This window comes from Erithacus rubecula (genome assembly GCF_903797595.1).
Source record: "Erithacus rubecula genome assembly, chromosome: Z".
NCBI classification, from domain to species: domain Eukaryota; kingdom Metazoa; phylum Chordata; class Aves; order Passeriformes; family Muscicapidae; genus Erithacus; species Erithacus rubecula.
Genome location: NC_136661.1, coordinates 19,210,236 through 19,227,588, shown reverse-complemented (window position 1 = coordinate 19,227,588; position 17,353 = coordinate 19,210,236). Strand labels below are relative to the sequence as shown.

The window sequence follows — 17,353 nt, the reverse complement described above, 5'->3', positions numbered from 1 at the left end:
GAGTTTAGTGTCTTGTCACTAAGGACATGGTGCACCACAGAGCAGAGAAGTGTCTTCTGCTCTGCAGTTAGTATTTCTGTACTCGTAGACAACACTATAGAAAGCATTTGGGAAACATTTTATTCGGTATTAAGACTTCTTGGTGTAAGCATCTGAATAAAATCACGTTTCTACAGTGAAAACTTCCCATGTCTACCCTGGTCACTTCAGCAGTGATCCATCAATCAAATTGATTCGAACATATATATTCATACATTAAAGCAGCACTGTCCGGTCAGGCCTGATCCATTTATACAGCAGAGCTCCGTTGTCTCAGCCGTTCTCTTTGCCTGCACCAAATACAGCAGTGGCGTTGTTATTACTGACGCTGCGCTGGCGCTGTCAGACCTCGCCAGGCTACAGGGGCAGCTCGTCCCTCTGTGTCAGCCTCTGCTCCCTCCCCTCAGACCCTCTGGGGCTCGACAGCTCCTACGAGGACACGGAACGCCCCCCTTCACTTCCCAGAAACAGCAAGCAGAGATTCAATATCCTGAATGACTTTACAAGTTTTTTCCAAAGCCTCCAAGACGCAACCTTCGCTAAGTTCTTCCATCTCACCCCCGTTTTCTTTTTTTCTGACAGTGATGCCAGATGGATTGGATTTTGCAGCAGATGTCCTTTTCAGAATGTTGCTATTGTCTAATAAAACTAGTGTTGCTTTGTTAAGAAAAAAAATCAGACTCTTCCTTCTAAAGGGAAAAATTAGTCTCTGCATTTGTATTCATCATTCTGCCAAAGTCTCACATTTTGTAGCACAGTAATTACATACAGCTAAAAAAAAGAAAAGGACTGTGTTACTTAAAACATCTACAACATTTATAGAAAAATGTCTTTTAGACTTCAATTTATCCAAAAGTTACTTTGAAAAGAAAACAGGTGTTACACTTCCGTTTAACAGCGTGCACTTTTCATGCTAATATAATTGAACACTGGCTTAAAGACAATTACAGAGTGGCTTTAAGCAGATTCAGCACAGTGCACATTTTGAGCTGGCTAAACACAATGGAACAATACTAAAGTAGCTGATAAACAGAAAGATACTGTACTGCAACAACAAGCCCAAAGGCAACTGTGTTGTTTTTCTTTCAAGAACAGATCAGCACATGACTCTTAGCAAAACGGATGCAATACATGCTAAAGGGCTGATTTTCTGATGACTTAATTTTAGTTTTGCACTTCAACACTGTTTTTTTTTTTTAAATCTTTACTACAAAATAAGTGATAAACCAATAAAGATAAGTAAGAAAATGAGGTTGTTTTAAGAAGTGAGACAGTAAGAGAGGATAAGATCAGGATAGAGAGCCTTTGATGATCTAAAGTGCAGACTTGACCATGCAGATAAACAGCAGAATACAAAAGTGAAAAAAAAAATCTTTACAGCTTTTAAAAGGATACAATTAAATCTCTGTATTTTTTCAAGCTCAGCATCAGCAGACCTGTCCAAGAAAATAAAGGTTATTACATGGATTTAGTATTATAAAAGATTCTCATTCTCAAGGATATTTTCTACTTCAGATTTTAGTTTTTAACATTTTTCAGCAATATAGTGAATTAGATCAGAAAAATCCAAGTGGAAAAAAGCATTTTCTCTGTCTTTGACACCAGTATTCAATGGCTGATATTTGCCACTCATTTGTGTTTCCAAAAATTGGGTCTCTGCTCTAAGAATAGCCTCTTTGCTGCAAGTATGTATAAATATAGATAGAATTTCCATTTCATCAGCTATAAAATGTATCAGCTGAATCTGCTATAATTTAAGCAACAAGCACAACTGTAATTGATTTCAATTAGCACATTTTAAATTTCCCAGTATGTTTGCAGATGATGTCAGTAAATTTTTGGTCAGTAGCATGTATTAAAAAGGACAAATACATCAGCAAGAGATAGAAGTGTAATTGGCAGTTCAAAGTACTGCTTTGGACTGCATGATGTTCTGTTAAAAGCTTTCTTAGTTTGGTATATTTTTTTTTCACTGCAAGACACTATCTTTGTAACATTAATTGTCCTTTGACAAAGTCACCATAATTCTGATTTTTAAGTAAGACAGGTAAAGCTCAATCAAACAAACTTCACCCGAAACTCACCATTTTAAACACCGAATAAAAAATATGAAAGCATATATAAAATAAATGGACTTTTAAAATAAAATTTCATTTTTGACCATTAGGAAATGCAACATATGAAATTAAAAGCTTATAATATTTTTAAGCCTTGTTTTCAAAACTATTTATAGTCAATTATTTGGGATAAAGATTAATACCAATTTTCTTCAGTTACAGAGTGTGCAGTATATTCAGCAATCTCTTTCCCTTCATTCAAACTTCTGCACCATTCTATTGCTGTTCTGATGTACCTGTGTTAATATGAAAATTAAAAAAAGTAGTTATTTATATGAGAAATAAACTCAATTTTCAAGCAAGAAACTGAAGGCATTAAGGAATACACCTGGATCTGAAAGAAAAATCTATGATCAAAATCTAGTGTTCTCTGCCAGTTTCCCTAGCCCTTTTTTGTCTAGAATCTTCTTCATATTTAGATCTATACAGTTATTGTAAATTATAACAAAGCTGTATGATTTGCAATTAATAGTGTACAAGTGTTATTTTTAGTTTTTGTGAGTATCTGCTTGCTAAAATGCAGCACAGAAAACTTCTGATGATTCCCATAATGAGGCTGTAATTAGAGCAGGTGCATTAGAAAAAACAATGTGCAGGCAGAGGTCAATATCTGTAATAGAGCAAAAATTGGATAAAGTGCTGTTCATATATAGCTCTTTATAGGCTTTTTTATTTTTTTTAATCCACTGAAATAACTGCCAAGTTGCAGCTCTAGTTATTTTTCTAAAAAGACATTGCCTTAACAGTTATAATGGAATCACAGCATGCAGTGGCCCTGAGTCACACAAGTCTTGAATCTTTGCCAGAAGTAAGATGGAGCTTTTATCATTACATATTTGGTGCATCCCTACCAGTATATTGTCAGTAAATACTGTTTCTTCATATAAGAGGATTTATAGGGAATAATTTATATATTTAAACTGTTTAAATTATACAATTAATTTAAAATACCTTTCATAGACTCCAGGATGACTTATTTGTATTAGATGTTGTAGCCCATCAGGAGTGGTTAACTTACACCAGCCTATATCTTCATTTATCTTAGAAGAAAAGAAAAACCCAAGTATTAATTTTCTGCTGCAGTCCAAAGGAACAAAAAAGGAACAATATGCCAGTTTAAGAATGAAATGTCTATGAACAATCCACCTTAAAAACTTTCAAGTATGTGTTTTGCTAGGGATAGAATCTGCTATAGTCTGCTATGACAAATGCATGGGAAAAACACCTTGCTAAACCCCAACTCTTGCTTCGTGCTGTTCAGGAATAGATTATTTCTACAAGCATATAAAAACATTTCCAAACCTGTAGAATTTTCAATTTTTTTCGTTCTTGTATTTTATTGTATTTTGTATTGTACTGTATATATCAGAACATTTGTTTGGTATTCTCATTAGTTTCCTACTAACACTTTTTCATGGAAAATTTTAGAATAGTCCTTCCTCTAAGTCACGCATTACCTGGATCTCATCACAGGAAGAGTTGAATTCCCAAACCATAGTCAGGGTCATCCTATTCCAAAAAATAACATGGACTTTATGATCTGAGTACACAACCAGTTTTCCTATGCTGGGAATAACCTTTTCATGCAGCAAAACTGGCAACATTTCTTGTCCATCAGTCTCAGATACCTAGAACCAAAAAATACATTAAAAACTTGAAAAAAGGCTATTGACCTTGTTCAAACTGTCTGTATCTGTTCCACATTTTTAGTTCACTTGCTTTTCCAGATCACAACCAGCTCTCTTCATCATGCAATGGGCTTCTTAAATATAACTTTTAAATGCATGCTTTTGGTTTCCAAGTATCTGCCTTCCAATCTCTGTGAATACACTCACTATGTTTCCCTCTAGATTAAGTCCTATTCCCTACAGCCTGTATAATCACCCTTATAACATTGCAAGATTTATCAATTTTCAGCTACATACCACTTTCCAGCAGCAGAGATAATAATTATGACTTAATGACAGTTTTGTTTTGCAGCAGTACTGAAGTATTCTGAGGAGAGAAAAAAACCAAAGCATTAAGCATTTAATTCCTACTATGTCATCTAAGCACCTGTAAATTTTGTTTTGTAAGTTTAGATATGTGCTCAGTGCTAAAATAACTTCCTTTAATTTTTATACTAAACATAATAATAAGCATTTTGTGTAATTTTAACTCCCGTCCTTCCTAAATCAGCCAAATTAATGTAACAAAGGTAAAGTTACTTGGTTGCCTGAGTAATAATGGAGGATATAGAGTATGGATGTCCTGGTACATCTGGAGGTAGGCTGCTCACTGAATACATCTTTTCTTCCACCTGAGTAAAGAACAGAAAGAAGATGAGTTAGTTACAGGTACCGCAGCATGAAAATAGAATTAAGAGCAAGTTATGAAATTTCTAACCTCCCAGAAGCCAACTACAATCACATTTAAATCTGTAATAGAACATAGACAAATATTTCATTGAAAAGTGTATCCTTAATCCTATGTCTATGTGAAGAAATATTCCATTCAGTTTCTTTACACTCAGTAAGAACCAGGAAGTTCTCTTGTCAGACAGCAGACTACAGGTCATTACTGAGGGACAATGTTTGACTACACATTAATTTTGCTTTAAAAATACAAGGTGCTGCATTAGCACTTGAGAGGACTCTCCTCTGGGGAACTTAACAGACAGACACAGAGGCAAAATCCTTTTTCCAGCACTGAACAGCTGGTCTGCAGCAAAGCCAGAACAAAACCTGCATCTGTCTTCATACAGTAGAAAACACTTCAAAGTACAAAGAGATTGAACTCTAATCATACTCTAGTTTCAGGACTAAACTTCTAAATTAGTGATAAATGGTTGCTGCAGAATCTTATTCTTGAGTTCGATAAAATAAATGTTACAATGAGGAAGAATTTTCTTATTGTGTAAAATTTACAAAAATATCTTCTGAAACAGAAGGAATAATCTCACTTTTTTGTATGACTGATGGCTTGATTGAAGCATTATAGTAATTACCAGTGTAGGGACCTCACTACACACTGCACAGTCAAATGTCTTAAGGAAGCTGCTAACTTGAAGGAATTTGGAACATCCTTTTAAATAATTGTAGTTTTTAAATAATTTTGTACCTTTTTTGTTCCTTTTTGGATTGCATGACGTATGAAATATTTTCCCAAAAATGCTCCCTCTGACTTGAAAAATGAGTCATCACCAGGATAAATTTCTATGATGTTTGTCCTACCATGGATAAATCTAAGAAAAATAACAAGATTTTTAACAAGTATTTAAAATGCTGTGTCCCTGGACAAGCAAAACATGTTATTACACTTGAAGAAAACAATAAGCAGAGACACTCTTTCAGCAATTCACATGAGAAAAATTTCTACTGTTTCACAAACAGCAGAATGTACCAATAATCTCTTTCAACACAGAATATTAAGCTCTTTGTTTGTACATGTGCATGGGGGTGGGATTTAAACTAGCTAAGGAAAGCTTTTTTTATGTTGAGGTAAGCATCTGTCAAGAGCTGCTCATTCCAACGACCACAGAGAGATCCTGAAAAGAAAAATCCAACTTTCTTAGTAGAGCAGCCATACCTAGAGCACATAAAAAACTGTCAGACTGACAATTATTGAACAAGCTGAAAGTCTTAATTGAGGAAAAAAAAGCTCTGAAAAAGCTCTGAAGTGCTGCTAAACATTTTGTTTCAATTAGATGAAAATTTAGGAATTACACATTTAGGAAAAATTAAGAACACTCAGCAGAAAGATTAAAGGTTTAAACACCAGTGATGCTTTTATCAAAGATTTTTAGGTGCTAATAGCAGTATCAATTTTGATTTGAAAGCCTTGTGTTTGGGGAATTTTTGGGTGGGGGGTGGGGGTTGTTGGTTTGTTTTTCTTTTGTTTGTTTGTCTGTTTTAGTTTTTTTGTTAACCATATGGACAAGGTTACTTGCCAGGAAAACTCACAGCTGAACATGTTAATTATGTAGATCACCAAGACAAACATTTCTAAACTATAAAATCTTCAGCAGCAAAAGATGAAAACTAATTTGCAAAGAAACCAAGAACCATTATTGTAAGTGAAATCTGTGGGAACTCCAGCTGTCCAGTAAAACTTTAATAAATCAGATAATTAGATCACTTAAACATGATTTCATATTCAGACCTAATAATACACCTGCTGGAAAATGTAAAGTACAATGAAAAAACAGCAGAAACAAAGAGACTAACATGAAGATTATCTTCCATTTCTCAAAGCGTGAGAAAGGGACAAGGTAAGACATGTCATTTTAGGTTTTAATTCCCATCCAAATAAAATTTTCCAGATAACACAGATGATCTCATACATACCTGTAGAAAACACCCTGGCACCAAACAACTTGAATTAGCTGAGGGAATGAATACTTCTCCATGTCTTCATGCTGAAAGAAGTCACAGAATGTCCACCTGTGTGTGTAAAATACAATGAAAGCCTCACTAATCCATATATTGGTTGTTCTTTTTTGTGTGTATGTATTTGTTGGCAATCATTTCTATTGAATCAAACTAGAACTGATGCATGCACACTTATTCAAAAGATATGATGCATATTTTCAGAGTCCTCCAGTTCCTTAGTGATCCACTTTAGTTACCAATTAATTAAACTTCTCAATCCTGCAAATGTTTTTATTGTTATTTTTTGTAATGCTGACAGTAAAGATATGCCACTGGCCCACCTCAGAAATATTATTTTTTCAAAACTGAGGAGGAAAAACCAACCTACCCCAATATAAAACCTGTGCTCTTTTTTCAATATCCTCTTTTTCATTTACATGTTCATACAGCATGTGAGAAAATATATTTTTTAATCTGAACTAATTACTAGAGCTTCATTAGGTTAACAGTAGGTTACAGAATCCTGAGTTACAGAATGTTAGGTTGGGTACAATGTCATATTTTAAGAAGTTCCTAAAAAATGTAGTAATTTTAAATTACTGATAGTCATTTTAAACTTTATTTTTTAATAGCTAGGATTCAATTATTTCTCTAGAAATTGAAGTCGCAAACTGCAGAATTGTAAAGCATATGTTAACAACTACAAAGTAAAGAGTTTAAATTACCTATGTAGATGTGGGGCTCTGCAGCTGAGTGGCAAAGCTGTAGGTAAACAAGAAACTGTTTCATGTGTTTCAAGGTCTGCTAAAACACCACTTTCAACAGCTGTGCAGCTGTTCTTCTCATTTGTCTTCATTACATTTTCCACAGTACGTAAGTTACAACATTTTAGAGCCAAGGACAAAGGATATTTCCATTCTTCTGGGCACAAGGAAACAGTCCAACGCTGTGTAACCCATGCATATTCAGAAGAACAATTTGTGTGGAACAAAGGGACTCCATCCCCATCTCTTTGGTGCTTTGGTTTGGTTGGTTCCCTGTATTTACCTTCAGCACACCCATGTTTATTCCTATTCTCTATTCTTCTTTGTTTTGATGAGACTTCTGCAGCAGAATTTTTATTTGGTTTTCCACACTGATCTCTGCTTTGGTAGCTGCTGTTCTTTTCAGAGGAGCATGAGCATGCTGCAGATGACTGGCTGACTTTGCACAAGAACTCCACTGTAAATTCTTGCTGCAATTCTGACAAGTAAAGGTGAGCATAGCCATCCACAGATGAGATCTTCACACTGCCATTGTTTAAACATCTTGTCAGATCTGTTGTCACAGGGTCAGGCCATTTAATTTCTAGGATATCACTGAGAAGAATCTAATAAAAGAAAGAAGATTGGAATGTTCAGCAAGATAAAAATGACCAGCCTACCAGAAATTGCAGTGGAGCATTTACATTTAAATTGAATTTAAAATGCACCTCCTGAAAGGTGATGTATGGCAAGAAATGTAGCTCTGTATTTATCTGCATATATGAACTCAGAGGGTGCCAAATATGTAATCTTCATATCTGCTTCCTCCTGTACTAACAGAGTTTTTTATAGCAATAATGTTTGAATGTAATCCAGCCATAAATTAGTAAGGTACATGAGCAACTGACTAGGCACAATTGTACATGTTTGTATTTCCAATGAGTTCTTCAGAAACAAGGGAGAGAATAGCCAAATTATCTTGTTCATAGCAATTATCAGTGAATTTGATAAACAATTGCCAAAAGACACTAAAATATAATAAATAATACATGACAAGGCTGCAGGTAGAACTTCAGTTGAGATAAACATTATATGATCTCAATGACAAAAGATAATCCTAACTATATATAGTTCTATATTTATATTTCTATACAGGAGGATGGGCCCCAAGCTGACTGCCACTAGGATTCTGGTGTTGTAATTCTCACTCCATGAAAACAAACTCAATGCTCACCAGCAGTTTAATCAATATGAAATGTTTGAAAGTTCTAGGAATGGAACAAGAGCAAACTGAACATACAGTGATGCCACTGGATATATATTCACAGTTAACCTTTGCATTTTGAATACCAGCTGCAGTTCTGAACAGGCCAGACCACTGACGAGATCCCCCTCATGGAGCTATCCAGATGTGGGTGGTTGGAGTGGCCAAAAGAGCCTGAGCACACCACAGGAGTGGGTTGTTTTGAACACAAGCATAAGGCAAGTAATGCAGTCTTGGTGGTTTTGTGCCCATCAAAATACTGTCACTGGCAGAAACAGGCCTCAGGCCTCAGGTTAACTCAGCAAGGCCCTGGGCTGGCCTGTCAGGTTCATCAACAATTTGTTATGAAGCTTACTAACTCTCACTTTATTATGGTAAGCTGAAGTGTGGGAAACAGCAAGGGCCTTGAAAACATGGGCTCTGTTTGATAAAAGGCCACAGAACAATAATGTGACAGTAATTTGCTGGAGAAGGACAATCTCAGGAGTTCTAAAAAGACTGTTTTGGCTTTAAGAAAAGCAGAAGTTATTCTCAAACTGAGGGAGAAATAAAAAAACAAGAAGAAAAGGCTCTGGGGGAGAATCCAACCAGCATGGTAAGATGCTTGCTGGGGCCTAGGAAAGTTATACCTCAGCATCCTGAAACAGGTAGTCACAAGGGATGCTGTAAGTTAAAAATAGCCTAGAAATTCAGCCAGCCTCCAAAAGAGCAAGATCTTTCAAGATACGAGGGAAGATGGAACTTACTCCTCAGTGCTAAGAACAGAGCATCAGCTCTTTGCTGCTGTACTTTGCACTGACTGCACAACTGGTAAGGACCGATGACTTTTAATTAAGTATACAGTGACACTGAGTGACAGTGCTTTAGGCAGCAAAACCACAAAGGGTTTTAGCAATGAAGGGTCAGTCTAAAATCTTTAAAACTCACCTAATTATACAGTCGTCTTAAGATTCCCACCATGCTGTGCAGACATTCATATTCAGTGGGAACATCCAGAGAGCTGCTGATCTGGAGCAAAGCTTCCAGAAATGCTAAATTGGTCTCTTCATGTATATTCAGCCTGACCTGGAGTGCCCATTCCCACAGAGACACATTTGGCTCTATTTCTCTCACAGACCCTAGCAGCATTTTCACGGGTACTACAATGGGGAGATCTGACAGCTCGGGAAACACCATCCTGCAGCACCGTGACCTTCCTGAAAAGTTTCTAAGGCCAACATGTAACCTAGGTTTTACCCTTGATAGGAACAAATTAACTTTAGTGTTTCTTTTTAAAAAGAAAATGTATTTACAGAGGTCTAAGTAACAGCTAAAACTGTTTGAAAATTTGAAATGGCAGTGATTTAAGAAAGATCACAACTCCATTAGTCAAATGGAACTAGATAGATCTCCACTGTCTGTACTCACACACACGCATGTGCCAATATACTAAACCCGCCAGAAAAGTTTGTTTTACGAACATTACATGCTTAATGTGTAATCCCACCTTTTTTCTTTCTGGAGGTATAACACGTGAAGGCAAGTACGGGCGAGAAGAAAACGCGTTCCGGAAATCCAGCGCTCGTAGAAGCTGTTCCTGTTGAATTGCAGAGAAGAACAAACCCTATTACGAGATTTTACACGCAGAGATAAAATTTTATGCTGATTTCATGCTTTTTGTGGAGCTGAGGCTATGACACCCCCTCCTTTTTTCACAGAGAGAAACAAGAACTCGTGTTGGGCCGTGACCCCCGCTGCCGAGCAGGGAGGCAGCCCGGGCACTGCCCAGGGGATGGATGGATGCTCCGGGACGGCGCAGGCCGCGGAGCCCCTCAGGACAGCGCTCCCGTCCCCACGGCACTGCCCGCCGCCTACCCGGTAGGCACTGACGGCGAAGGCGACCCGCTGGCGGGTGGTGTCCGCCGGCTGGAGTGGGTGGGCGGCCGCGGGCAGCGCCGCTTCGTGCAGGTACTCGGAGCCGCAAGGAGACAGCAGCAAGCGGGAACCCCCCGCGTAGTGCACTTCCACCGAGTCGTCCTCGAACAGCACCATCAGCCTTTCCGCCTCCATCGCGGCGGACGAGACAGAACCGTGGAAGCCGTTTGGGGGGAGGCGGCCGCCCCGCCGCACGGCGGGAACTGCGGAGCCTTCAACTCCCGGCCGAACTCCGCCCGAGTTCCCGCCGAGCTCCCGCCCGAACTCCAGCCGGAGCTCCGCCCGAACTCCCGACAGAGCTCCGCCCGAACCTCTGCCGAGCTCCCGCCCGAGCTCCTCCCCAACTCCCGCCGGAGCTCCGCCCGGGCTGCTCTTGAGCTGTTCCCGACCCGCTCTCGAGCTCCTCCCCAGCTCCATAGGTCGGTGAGGTAACAGCGCCTTCCTGCTCTTTCGCAGAAAGTCAGCGCATTCGGTACATCTGTAAAACAATAAGAGGAAACTGCACATGGTGTCTTTGTACTTTCTTTTTTTTTTTTTTTTTTTTAAATATATATAAGTTTTAAAATGTTTATTTGCTGAAATCGAGGAAGAGTCATTTTTTGCTGCTCCGGAAATAAAAGTTACCAGTCCCAAGGCGTGTTCCCCCTTAGCTGTGGTCGCTCAGCGGTGCCCCTTGCAGAGCGGGGCTCCCACGGAACCGCTGCTCCCGCAGCCCTGTGCCAGCCACAGCTCGGCAGCTGCCCATTCATTCCTCACCTCCGCTAAACCAGGAGGCAGGCTGACCGTCTACAATACAGCCCGGGGACAGACTGCACATAAATAATTCTCTGGTGACAGTTCCTTTTCATTCACAGGGCAGGGTGAGCCAATACACAGCCCTGGACCTAGAACTGGGCAGTAGAATCCCTCTCTGAACAGAGAAAGGCCAAGATGCCAAAAGACAATTTTATGATGCAATAAAATTATCATGACAATTTTAAGTTCCCTTTTTTTTTTTTTACTATTAGATACACCCTTCACCCCCCACCAATACTTACAGTTTAATCAAAGCTGTTTTAAGTGGATTGACAGGTCGCAGCTAAGTGACAATTATAATCAACCCCCACTCCCAGCATCTAGCAAATACAGCTGAAGATCCACACTAGCCCATAGGGTCTCTCTTAGCTGCAAGGATTGTCCCTTCCCTGCTTAGGGAAGCACAGGTTTCTCAGATCAGTGCAATCATGGACTGAGTGCATTCAGTTCAACTTGCCATTCTTGACAGAGAGTAGCTCAACACCCACTAAAGTAGCTGCTGACACAGCCATGCATCAAAATAACCTTGTTCTATTCACAAAACCACTTTTAAATGAGTATTATTCTGTTCAGTACTTGCCTGAAGCAAGTTTCAAAGTATATATTGGGATTATGAATGAGTTATGAATACTATATATGGATGATGCATTGTATTTTTTAAAATTTATTTGGCAATCTCACTGCTCTGGTTGGAACCCTCAGCACTGGAACGCTGGAAGTAGCTGAAGCACAGGTGCAAATCAGCAGTCCAGGGTGTAGTGTAGTATCATCCCTGAGTTTTGGTTGCAATGTCATTTTCTGTTCCTATATCAACTAATGATCCACAGGCATCAACTCTATGATTAGAACTATAATTCGGCCATAGAGAAGTTGCAATCTTGAGCTGTCAGTAACTCAATGAGTTGTGTGTAGTAGAAATAAAAGGCAAAATATGATAAGGAAGTAATGTCCCAGTGAGAAATAAAGATTACTACGACAAACCAGACTGAGTGTCATTAACATTCAGTGCCATAACAGATTATTCTATTAAATAAAAAAAAAAAAAATCCTAGCTATGTGCAGTTTGTGATACCTGTAACACCTGATTGGGCCAGCCTTGCTTCTCTCTAGTGGTACAATTATTCTAAAACCCAACAGTTAAAACCCAGTGACCTTATCTATTTGAAAAAAAAGGCCAAAGGCCAGTAGCAAGAACATCTTAGCAGATTTCAAAGGAAAATACTGAGAACAAGCTGACTTCATTTCTGGGTGTGAATGTCCCTCAACAGCAAAGCGCATGCAAAGCAGCAAGTCTTGCAGCCCATTTTGAAATTACTTTAAACAAAGTGTGATTTTCAAATACTAAACATTTTTGTTAAATCATAATTAATTTGTCAAGAGTGGGAAATGTTGAGCATACTTTTACTGATCTGCAAAACCAGAGTCTCATGCTCAAATTCAAATGTGAAGCCTGTTTCTTTTCAGAGCCAAGGCTAAAGAGCCTTGCTTCACATCTCCCCTAAATTTTGCTTTCCATGCTTCTGTGCTTCATTAATTTACCATTATGCCATTAAGAAAATATTTTTAAAAGATTTTACATTTTCAAGGTATTATTCAGAAACCTGTAGATGAGAAACACTTTTACACAGTGCATTTGAAATTTGAAATGTTGAAATTCAGGTGAAATAACTTTTAAACTTCTCATGACTCATCTCTATCATACACAGAACAATGGGCGTCCTGACACATCTGCTGCTTGCTTTTGCTCTTTCACATTCACTACACCTTGTATAGAAGTTCTGTGAGATTCAAGACAAGTGGGAAAGACTTAAGCATTTAACAAAGATTATCCTGTTTTCCTTACACAGCAGGACAGAGTTAAAACCAATTTTCCCCTGCTGCACTAAAGACTGAAAGCACTTACAGACCATAAACTTCCACACTAGTTTGAAAATTTGAACAAAACTCTCACTTTATGATTTTTTACTATTTTCAGTGGAGGAAAAAATTTGTATTGCAAACTTGACATGAGCTGCTCTCTATACGTATAATTTCTAATTCCTGATTTTTTTTTTACCCAATGATTTAGGATGCTTCTTATCTACTCATAAAGTTACTGTTTCTATAAGCTGACAATATATCTGGACCTGACAGCTACCTTACAGAAAAAGTAGACTCACCATAAATAATGCAAAACTAAAACATGTAAAGCACAGTCCCTTTGAGTCACTGTTACTTTACTGTAAACATATATCAATGCTTGTTCCTTGGGACTTTAAGTTGTGAATAAATATAATTTCCATAAGACATCTGCTTGCAAAGCCAGCAGAAAGTCTGACCTGTATTCAGATTAAAAGCTTTGTATGAGAATTATGTTCGACTTAGAGAATACCCATTTGAAAGTCATCTAGTTTTCACATTTCTAGTTTCTGAATTTTAGTCTAAAGATTTTGGAATGCTAATACAGTCTTTATGAACATACTGCATTTTGATACATTTTATGTTTTCAGGAAGAATCAAAAGATAATCATCTCTGCAACTGTGTACTTTGAAGAAGAGAAAGGAGTGCTCAGTTAAGGAGAATTAGAAGATAAAAAATCGTTTTTGTTTTAAAGCAAGAAGACAAGGTAGTGATATTATACCAAAGGAAATTAAGCTAGTTAAAGTTTTATTTTCCAAAATTCCAACCTAAATAAGTATGTTAAATAAACATCCAGAAAACAGTCACTGCTTACTCTACTAGCTGATGCACAACTTATTTAGCCAAACAAATAACAGTGAAATATTATCAGAATTTTTTACATGCATATTTACAATGCGTGTTCTTTAGAGTAGCTAAATGTTGGGAAATACTTGTGTTTGTTTTTGGTAAGGATTTCTACTCAAGTCTAACCAGCAACAGGTAACAGGAAACAGTCCAACCGAGTTTGGCAAAAACAGCAATGGAGTATCCTAGGAAAACTAACATGATTATATGGAGTCAAAAAAAAAAAAAGCAGCTGGCTTCAGAATGTCAACATTTATGAAATATATGAATTTACTCCAACTACAATATGAAATCAAACTACATAAAATTAGAAGAGTAAAAGAAAGTTACAAGGGTTGCAAAAGGTTAGACATGTTAGATACATTACTAGAAAAAAAAAACGAAAAAAAAAAGCACTGCACATACTCTTGAGAATCATGGTTTAGAACATAACTGTATTACTATTACCTTGAAGAACACAACAAATTACAGAATAGCTTTTTCTTGTAGGTTTGAACATAAGCTTATCTGAACCAAAGATCTTGAAAGCACCTCACTTCCAAAATACTGCTTGCTTTTTCACATATCAACACGTAACATATTTATTCCAGGAAAAAAGAAAATCCCGACCTCAGCCATGTGTGTTTTGAAAGAAGAACAAAAAGGAAACAAACAAAACAAAAACTCACACACAAAATTTTCACAAGCCACTTTTCATGATTGTGATATATAGAAAAAATGTTTCCTTTCTTATTTGGATCATACTCTTCTTGGGGGGGAAGTGGAGGAAGTAAATGCAACATATATTGTAAATGGTAAATAGGATGAGTAAATCCCAATATATACTAAAGCAAACAAGCAAGCAAATTCAGATCATTATTCTTTCCCTTCCTTCCTCAAGGGAAGTTTAAGGGACATATCCCCATTAAGTTTTAATTTCAATTATAACTTCTAAATAATTTTTATTGCAGCCAAAACATTGTTCAAAAAAACATTTTTTCACAAAATAAACTATGATATATACACAACATTTTAAGTTACAGGGCATAAGTTTACAATTTTTGGCAGATTCTGTTAAACAAAATGGAAATTGTATAACTTTAGTACTTGGAGAAACTCAAGTTTCCCATTTTGGTACAAATGTTTTGTGTCCCCCTTCACTCTAAGCATACCTAAAATAGTTAAATAAACTAACATTAATACATAACATCTCACTGTTTTCTCTTATGTTCTGATTCTAGACAGAATTTTTCATATGCTTCTTCAATTTCTGGATCCATCTCATCATCAATCTCATCGAAATACCTGCAGGGGAAAAAAAAAAAATCACCAAAAATGTTAAGTTTACACACAGACTTTCAGAGCCAACAGATTTTCTTAAAGGGAGTGAAAAGTAAAAAATAATGAGTATTAGGAAAACAAATAACCAGAAACCTCAAAGCAGCACAAATAGGTTCAAATACCTACAGTGTTTGCCACCTTTTTAGATCATCTTATGATGCACAGATTAAAAGACAGAAATAGTTCCCAAGATGACAGAAAATGCAATAATGAAATCCAAGCTTCCCAAAATTTAATAATGCACATGTACTGATCCATTTACAAAAAAAACATAACTACTAACATATTGGTGTAATTTTGATTGGTCAACATCCTCATTCAAAGACAGAATACATCAAATACAGACTCTGCATTCCTGCATGTTGATATGTAAAAGGTGTCCATAGAAAATGTGTAAGAAAAGTTTTTTTGCTTCAAAGTGTTGTGCATTGAGGGAGCATTCTATGTATTTCTCATTTGTTCCTTTGTTCTTGTAGAAGTGTAGCCTTCATAAGGAGGAGCCCTCACACAGAGCCCTCCTCCTTCATGTCAGTCATGAGAAATAGCTGACAGAGAATCAGCAGACATTTGTCTAAGCTTTTCTTAAGCCTTCAACAAAGAAGGTTACAGTCACCTTGCCTGAAGGTTGACTCAGTGTTCTACATGTCACTCTTAGGATTTGCTGTGTTTTTTAACTGCTGTCTTCAATTTGGGTTTTTCTTCTAAGCAGAGGTTCACATGTTTTTTTTTTTTCCCTTCAGTATGAGTTTGTTGATTTCTGATGATATCTCTAGTATATCTTCCAAAGGTCTTGACATTCCCCTCAGCTAGGTACAAACTAAAAGTTTTCTAATTTACTAAAAAAATACTTTGTGACCATAAAGCGCAGAGCAATTTATATTAGATCATATTTCTTCTACTTATTTTATGTCATTCTTACTTATAAACTGGTGCCAAAAAGTTGACTATATTCTCACCTACTGCTCTCCCTTTTGCCTTCAGGCTGCTTTTCTTGCTCTACAGGAATACTGAGTAGCCCCTTAGTTGATGGAATAGCACTTAGGCTGAGGAGAAAAAGTTAACACTTCCTCCCTTTGAAAGACACTGGAAACTCAGTAATCATATCTTGCTGGAATGTTCATGCACATCAATCAAACAAATTCAGGTTGCCTCACTACAAACACTTGGAGGCTTGGTGCTTCATTTTGCTTGCAAATTTTTTTAAATGCTAAAGTATGTTTGTACATGTGCATAAACATATGAAATATAATTACCATACTCAGTAGAATAAGCATGAAATAGATAGATTTCAAACTTCTGTGATTAAAAATCAATTTAAACCCAAATACATCCACTGTAGAACTAAGTAGCAATTACATTATTGAGTTTCACTTTAGTCAACTTTGGAATGCTAAGTCTGCACTATCACAGTAAAAATAACATATTGAAAAAATACATCACTAAAAAAGAAAACATACAGCTCTCCAGGTCCTGACAGATCTGCTCCATTTTCTTCATAATATGGAAACAAATCCTCTCTTTCAAGCAGCTCTTGATATTTTTCTTGATAATCTGGCAAAGTAAAAATGAGACTGAGTAACAGACTAGTCCTCTAAATTAACAGAAATATATAAAGTTTGCAAAACTGTAAAATGCAGGAAACATATTAACAAGAAAAGCTCCTTCTGCAATGTTTTCTCAGGACATGAATGGATGTCTAGGAATGATGCCTAACTTCCACAGAACTGTAAAGATAGTGACAGATGTCTTTATCTCAAATGATGTTATTCCACATTGTGCTCAGATAAAGAAACCAAGGATTTTGATTTGATTTTGACACTAACAATGGACAAACAAAAGAAGACTTGAATATTCTGGTTTTCTCAAAAGACCAAATGCTGTGGACTATGGAACAAGTTCTTCTGACCTATATGTATTCAAATGCATATTCTCCATTTCAACATTAAATTAATTTAATTTAATTTAAATTATTGTTTAACAGAATAAATAATCTGCTCCACCAAACCAAGAATTCAAGTAGAACTTTGTCTTTTGAGTAGCATAGGTTTTAGATTGTTGAAGAATAA

At 36.9% G+C, this 17,353-nt stretch overlaps 2 protein-coding genes and 1 long non-coding RNA gene across 6 annotated transcripts in view; 1 reads left to right on the top strand and 2 right to left on the bottom strand.

Annotated features, from left to right (window-relative positions):
- Positions 1-105: 105 nt before the first annotated feature.
- Positions 106-10,710, bottom strand: LOC306814591 (uncharacterized protein C5orf34). Of its 2 annotated transcripts, none has more exons than XM_079330780.1 (12): positions 10,367-10,710; positions 9,999-10,088; positions 7,231-7,874; positions 6,482-6,577; positions 5,256-5,379; positions 4,364-4,455; positions 4,082-4,151; positions 3,614-3,784; positions 3,108-3,196; positions 2,300-2,392; positions 1,435-1,475; positions 106-687 (listed from the first exon to the last, which is right to left on the bottom strand). In XM_079330780.1, exons 1-12 carry the CDS (start codon positions 10,559-10,561, stop codon positions 494-496), a joined length of 1,899 nt encoding a protein of 632 aa, XP_079186906.1. In that variant the 5' UTR covers positions 10,562-10,710; the 3' UTR covers positions 106-493. The 2 variants fall into 2 exon arrangements, with proteins under 2 accessions (XP_079186906.1, XP_079186907.1); XM_079330781.1 differs by lacking the exon at positions 106-687 and adding an exon at positions 697-810 and having other exon boundaries at positions 1,418-1,475; positions 10,367-10,629.
- Positions 10,711-10,801: 91 nt separating this feature from the next.
- Positions 10,802-14,813, top strand: LOC306814550. The gene is made up of 2 exons (XR_013777202.1): positions 10,802-10,854; positions 13,711-14,813. It is a non-coding gene; the product is annotated as an uncharacterized lncRNA (long non-coding RNA).
- Positions 14,216-17,353, bottom strand: part of PAIP1 (poly(A) binding protein interacting protein 1) — a 27,112-nt gene continuing 23,974 nt past the window's right edge. For all 3 annotated transcript variants that reach the window (XM_079330695.1, XM_079330696.1, XM_079330694.1), the window contains 2 exons: positions 16,745-16,838; positions 14,216-15,251 (listed from right to left, as the gene is read on the bottom strand). In XM_079330695.1, coding sequence (XP_079186821.1) covers positions 15,158-15,251; positions 16,745-16,838 — 188 coding nt within the window. In that variant the 3' untranslated portion in view covers positions 14,216-15,157. The remainder of the gene's footprint in view (positions 15,252-16,744; positions 16,839-17,353) is intronic.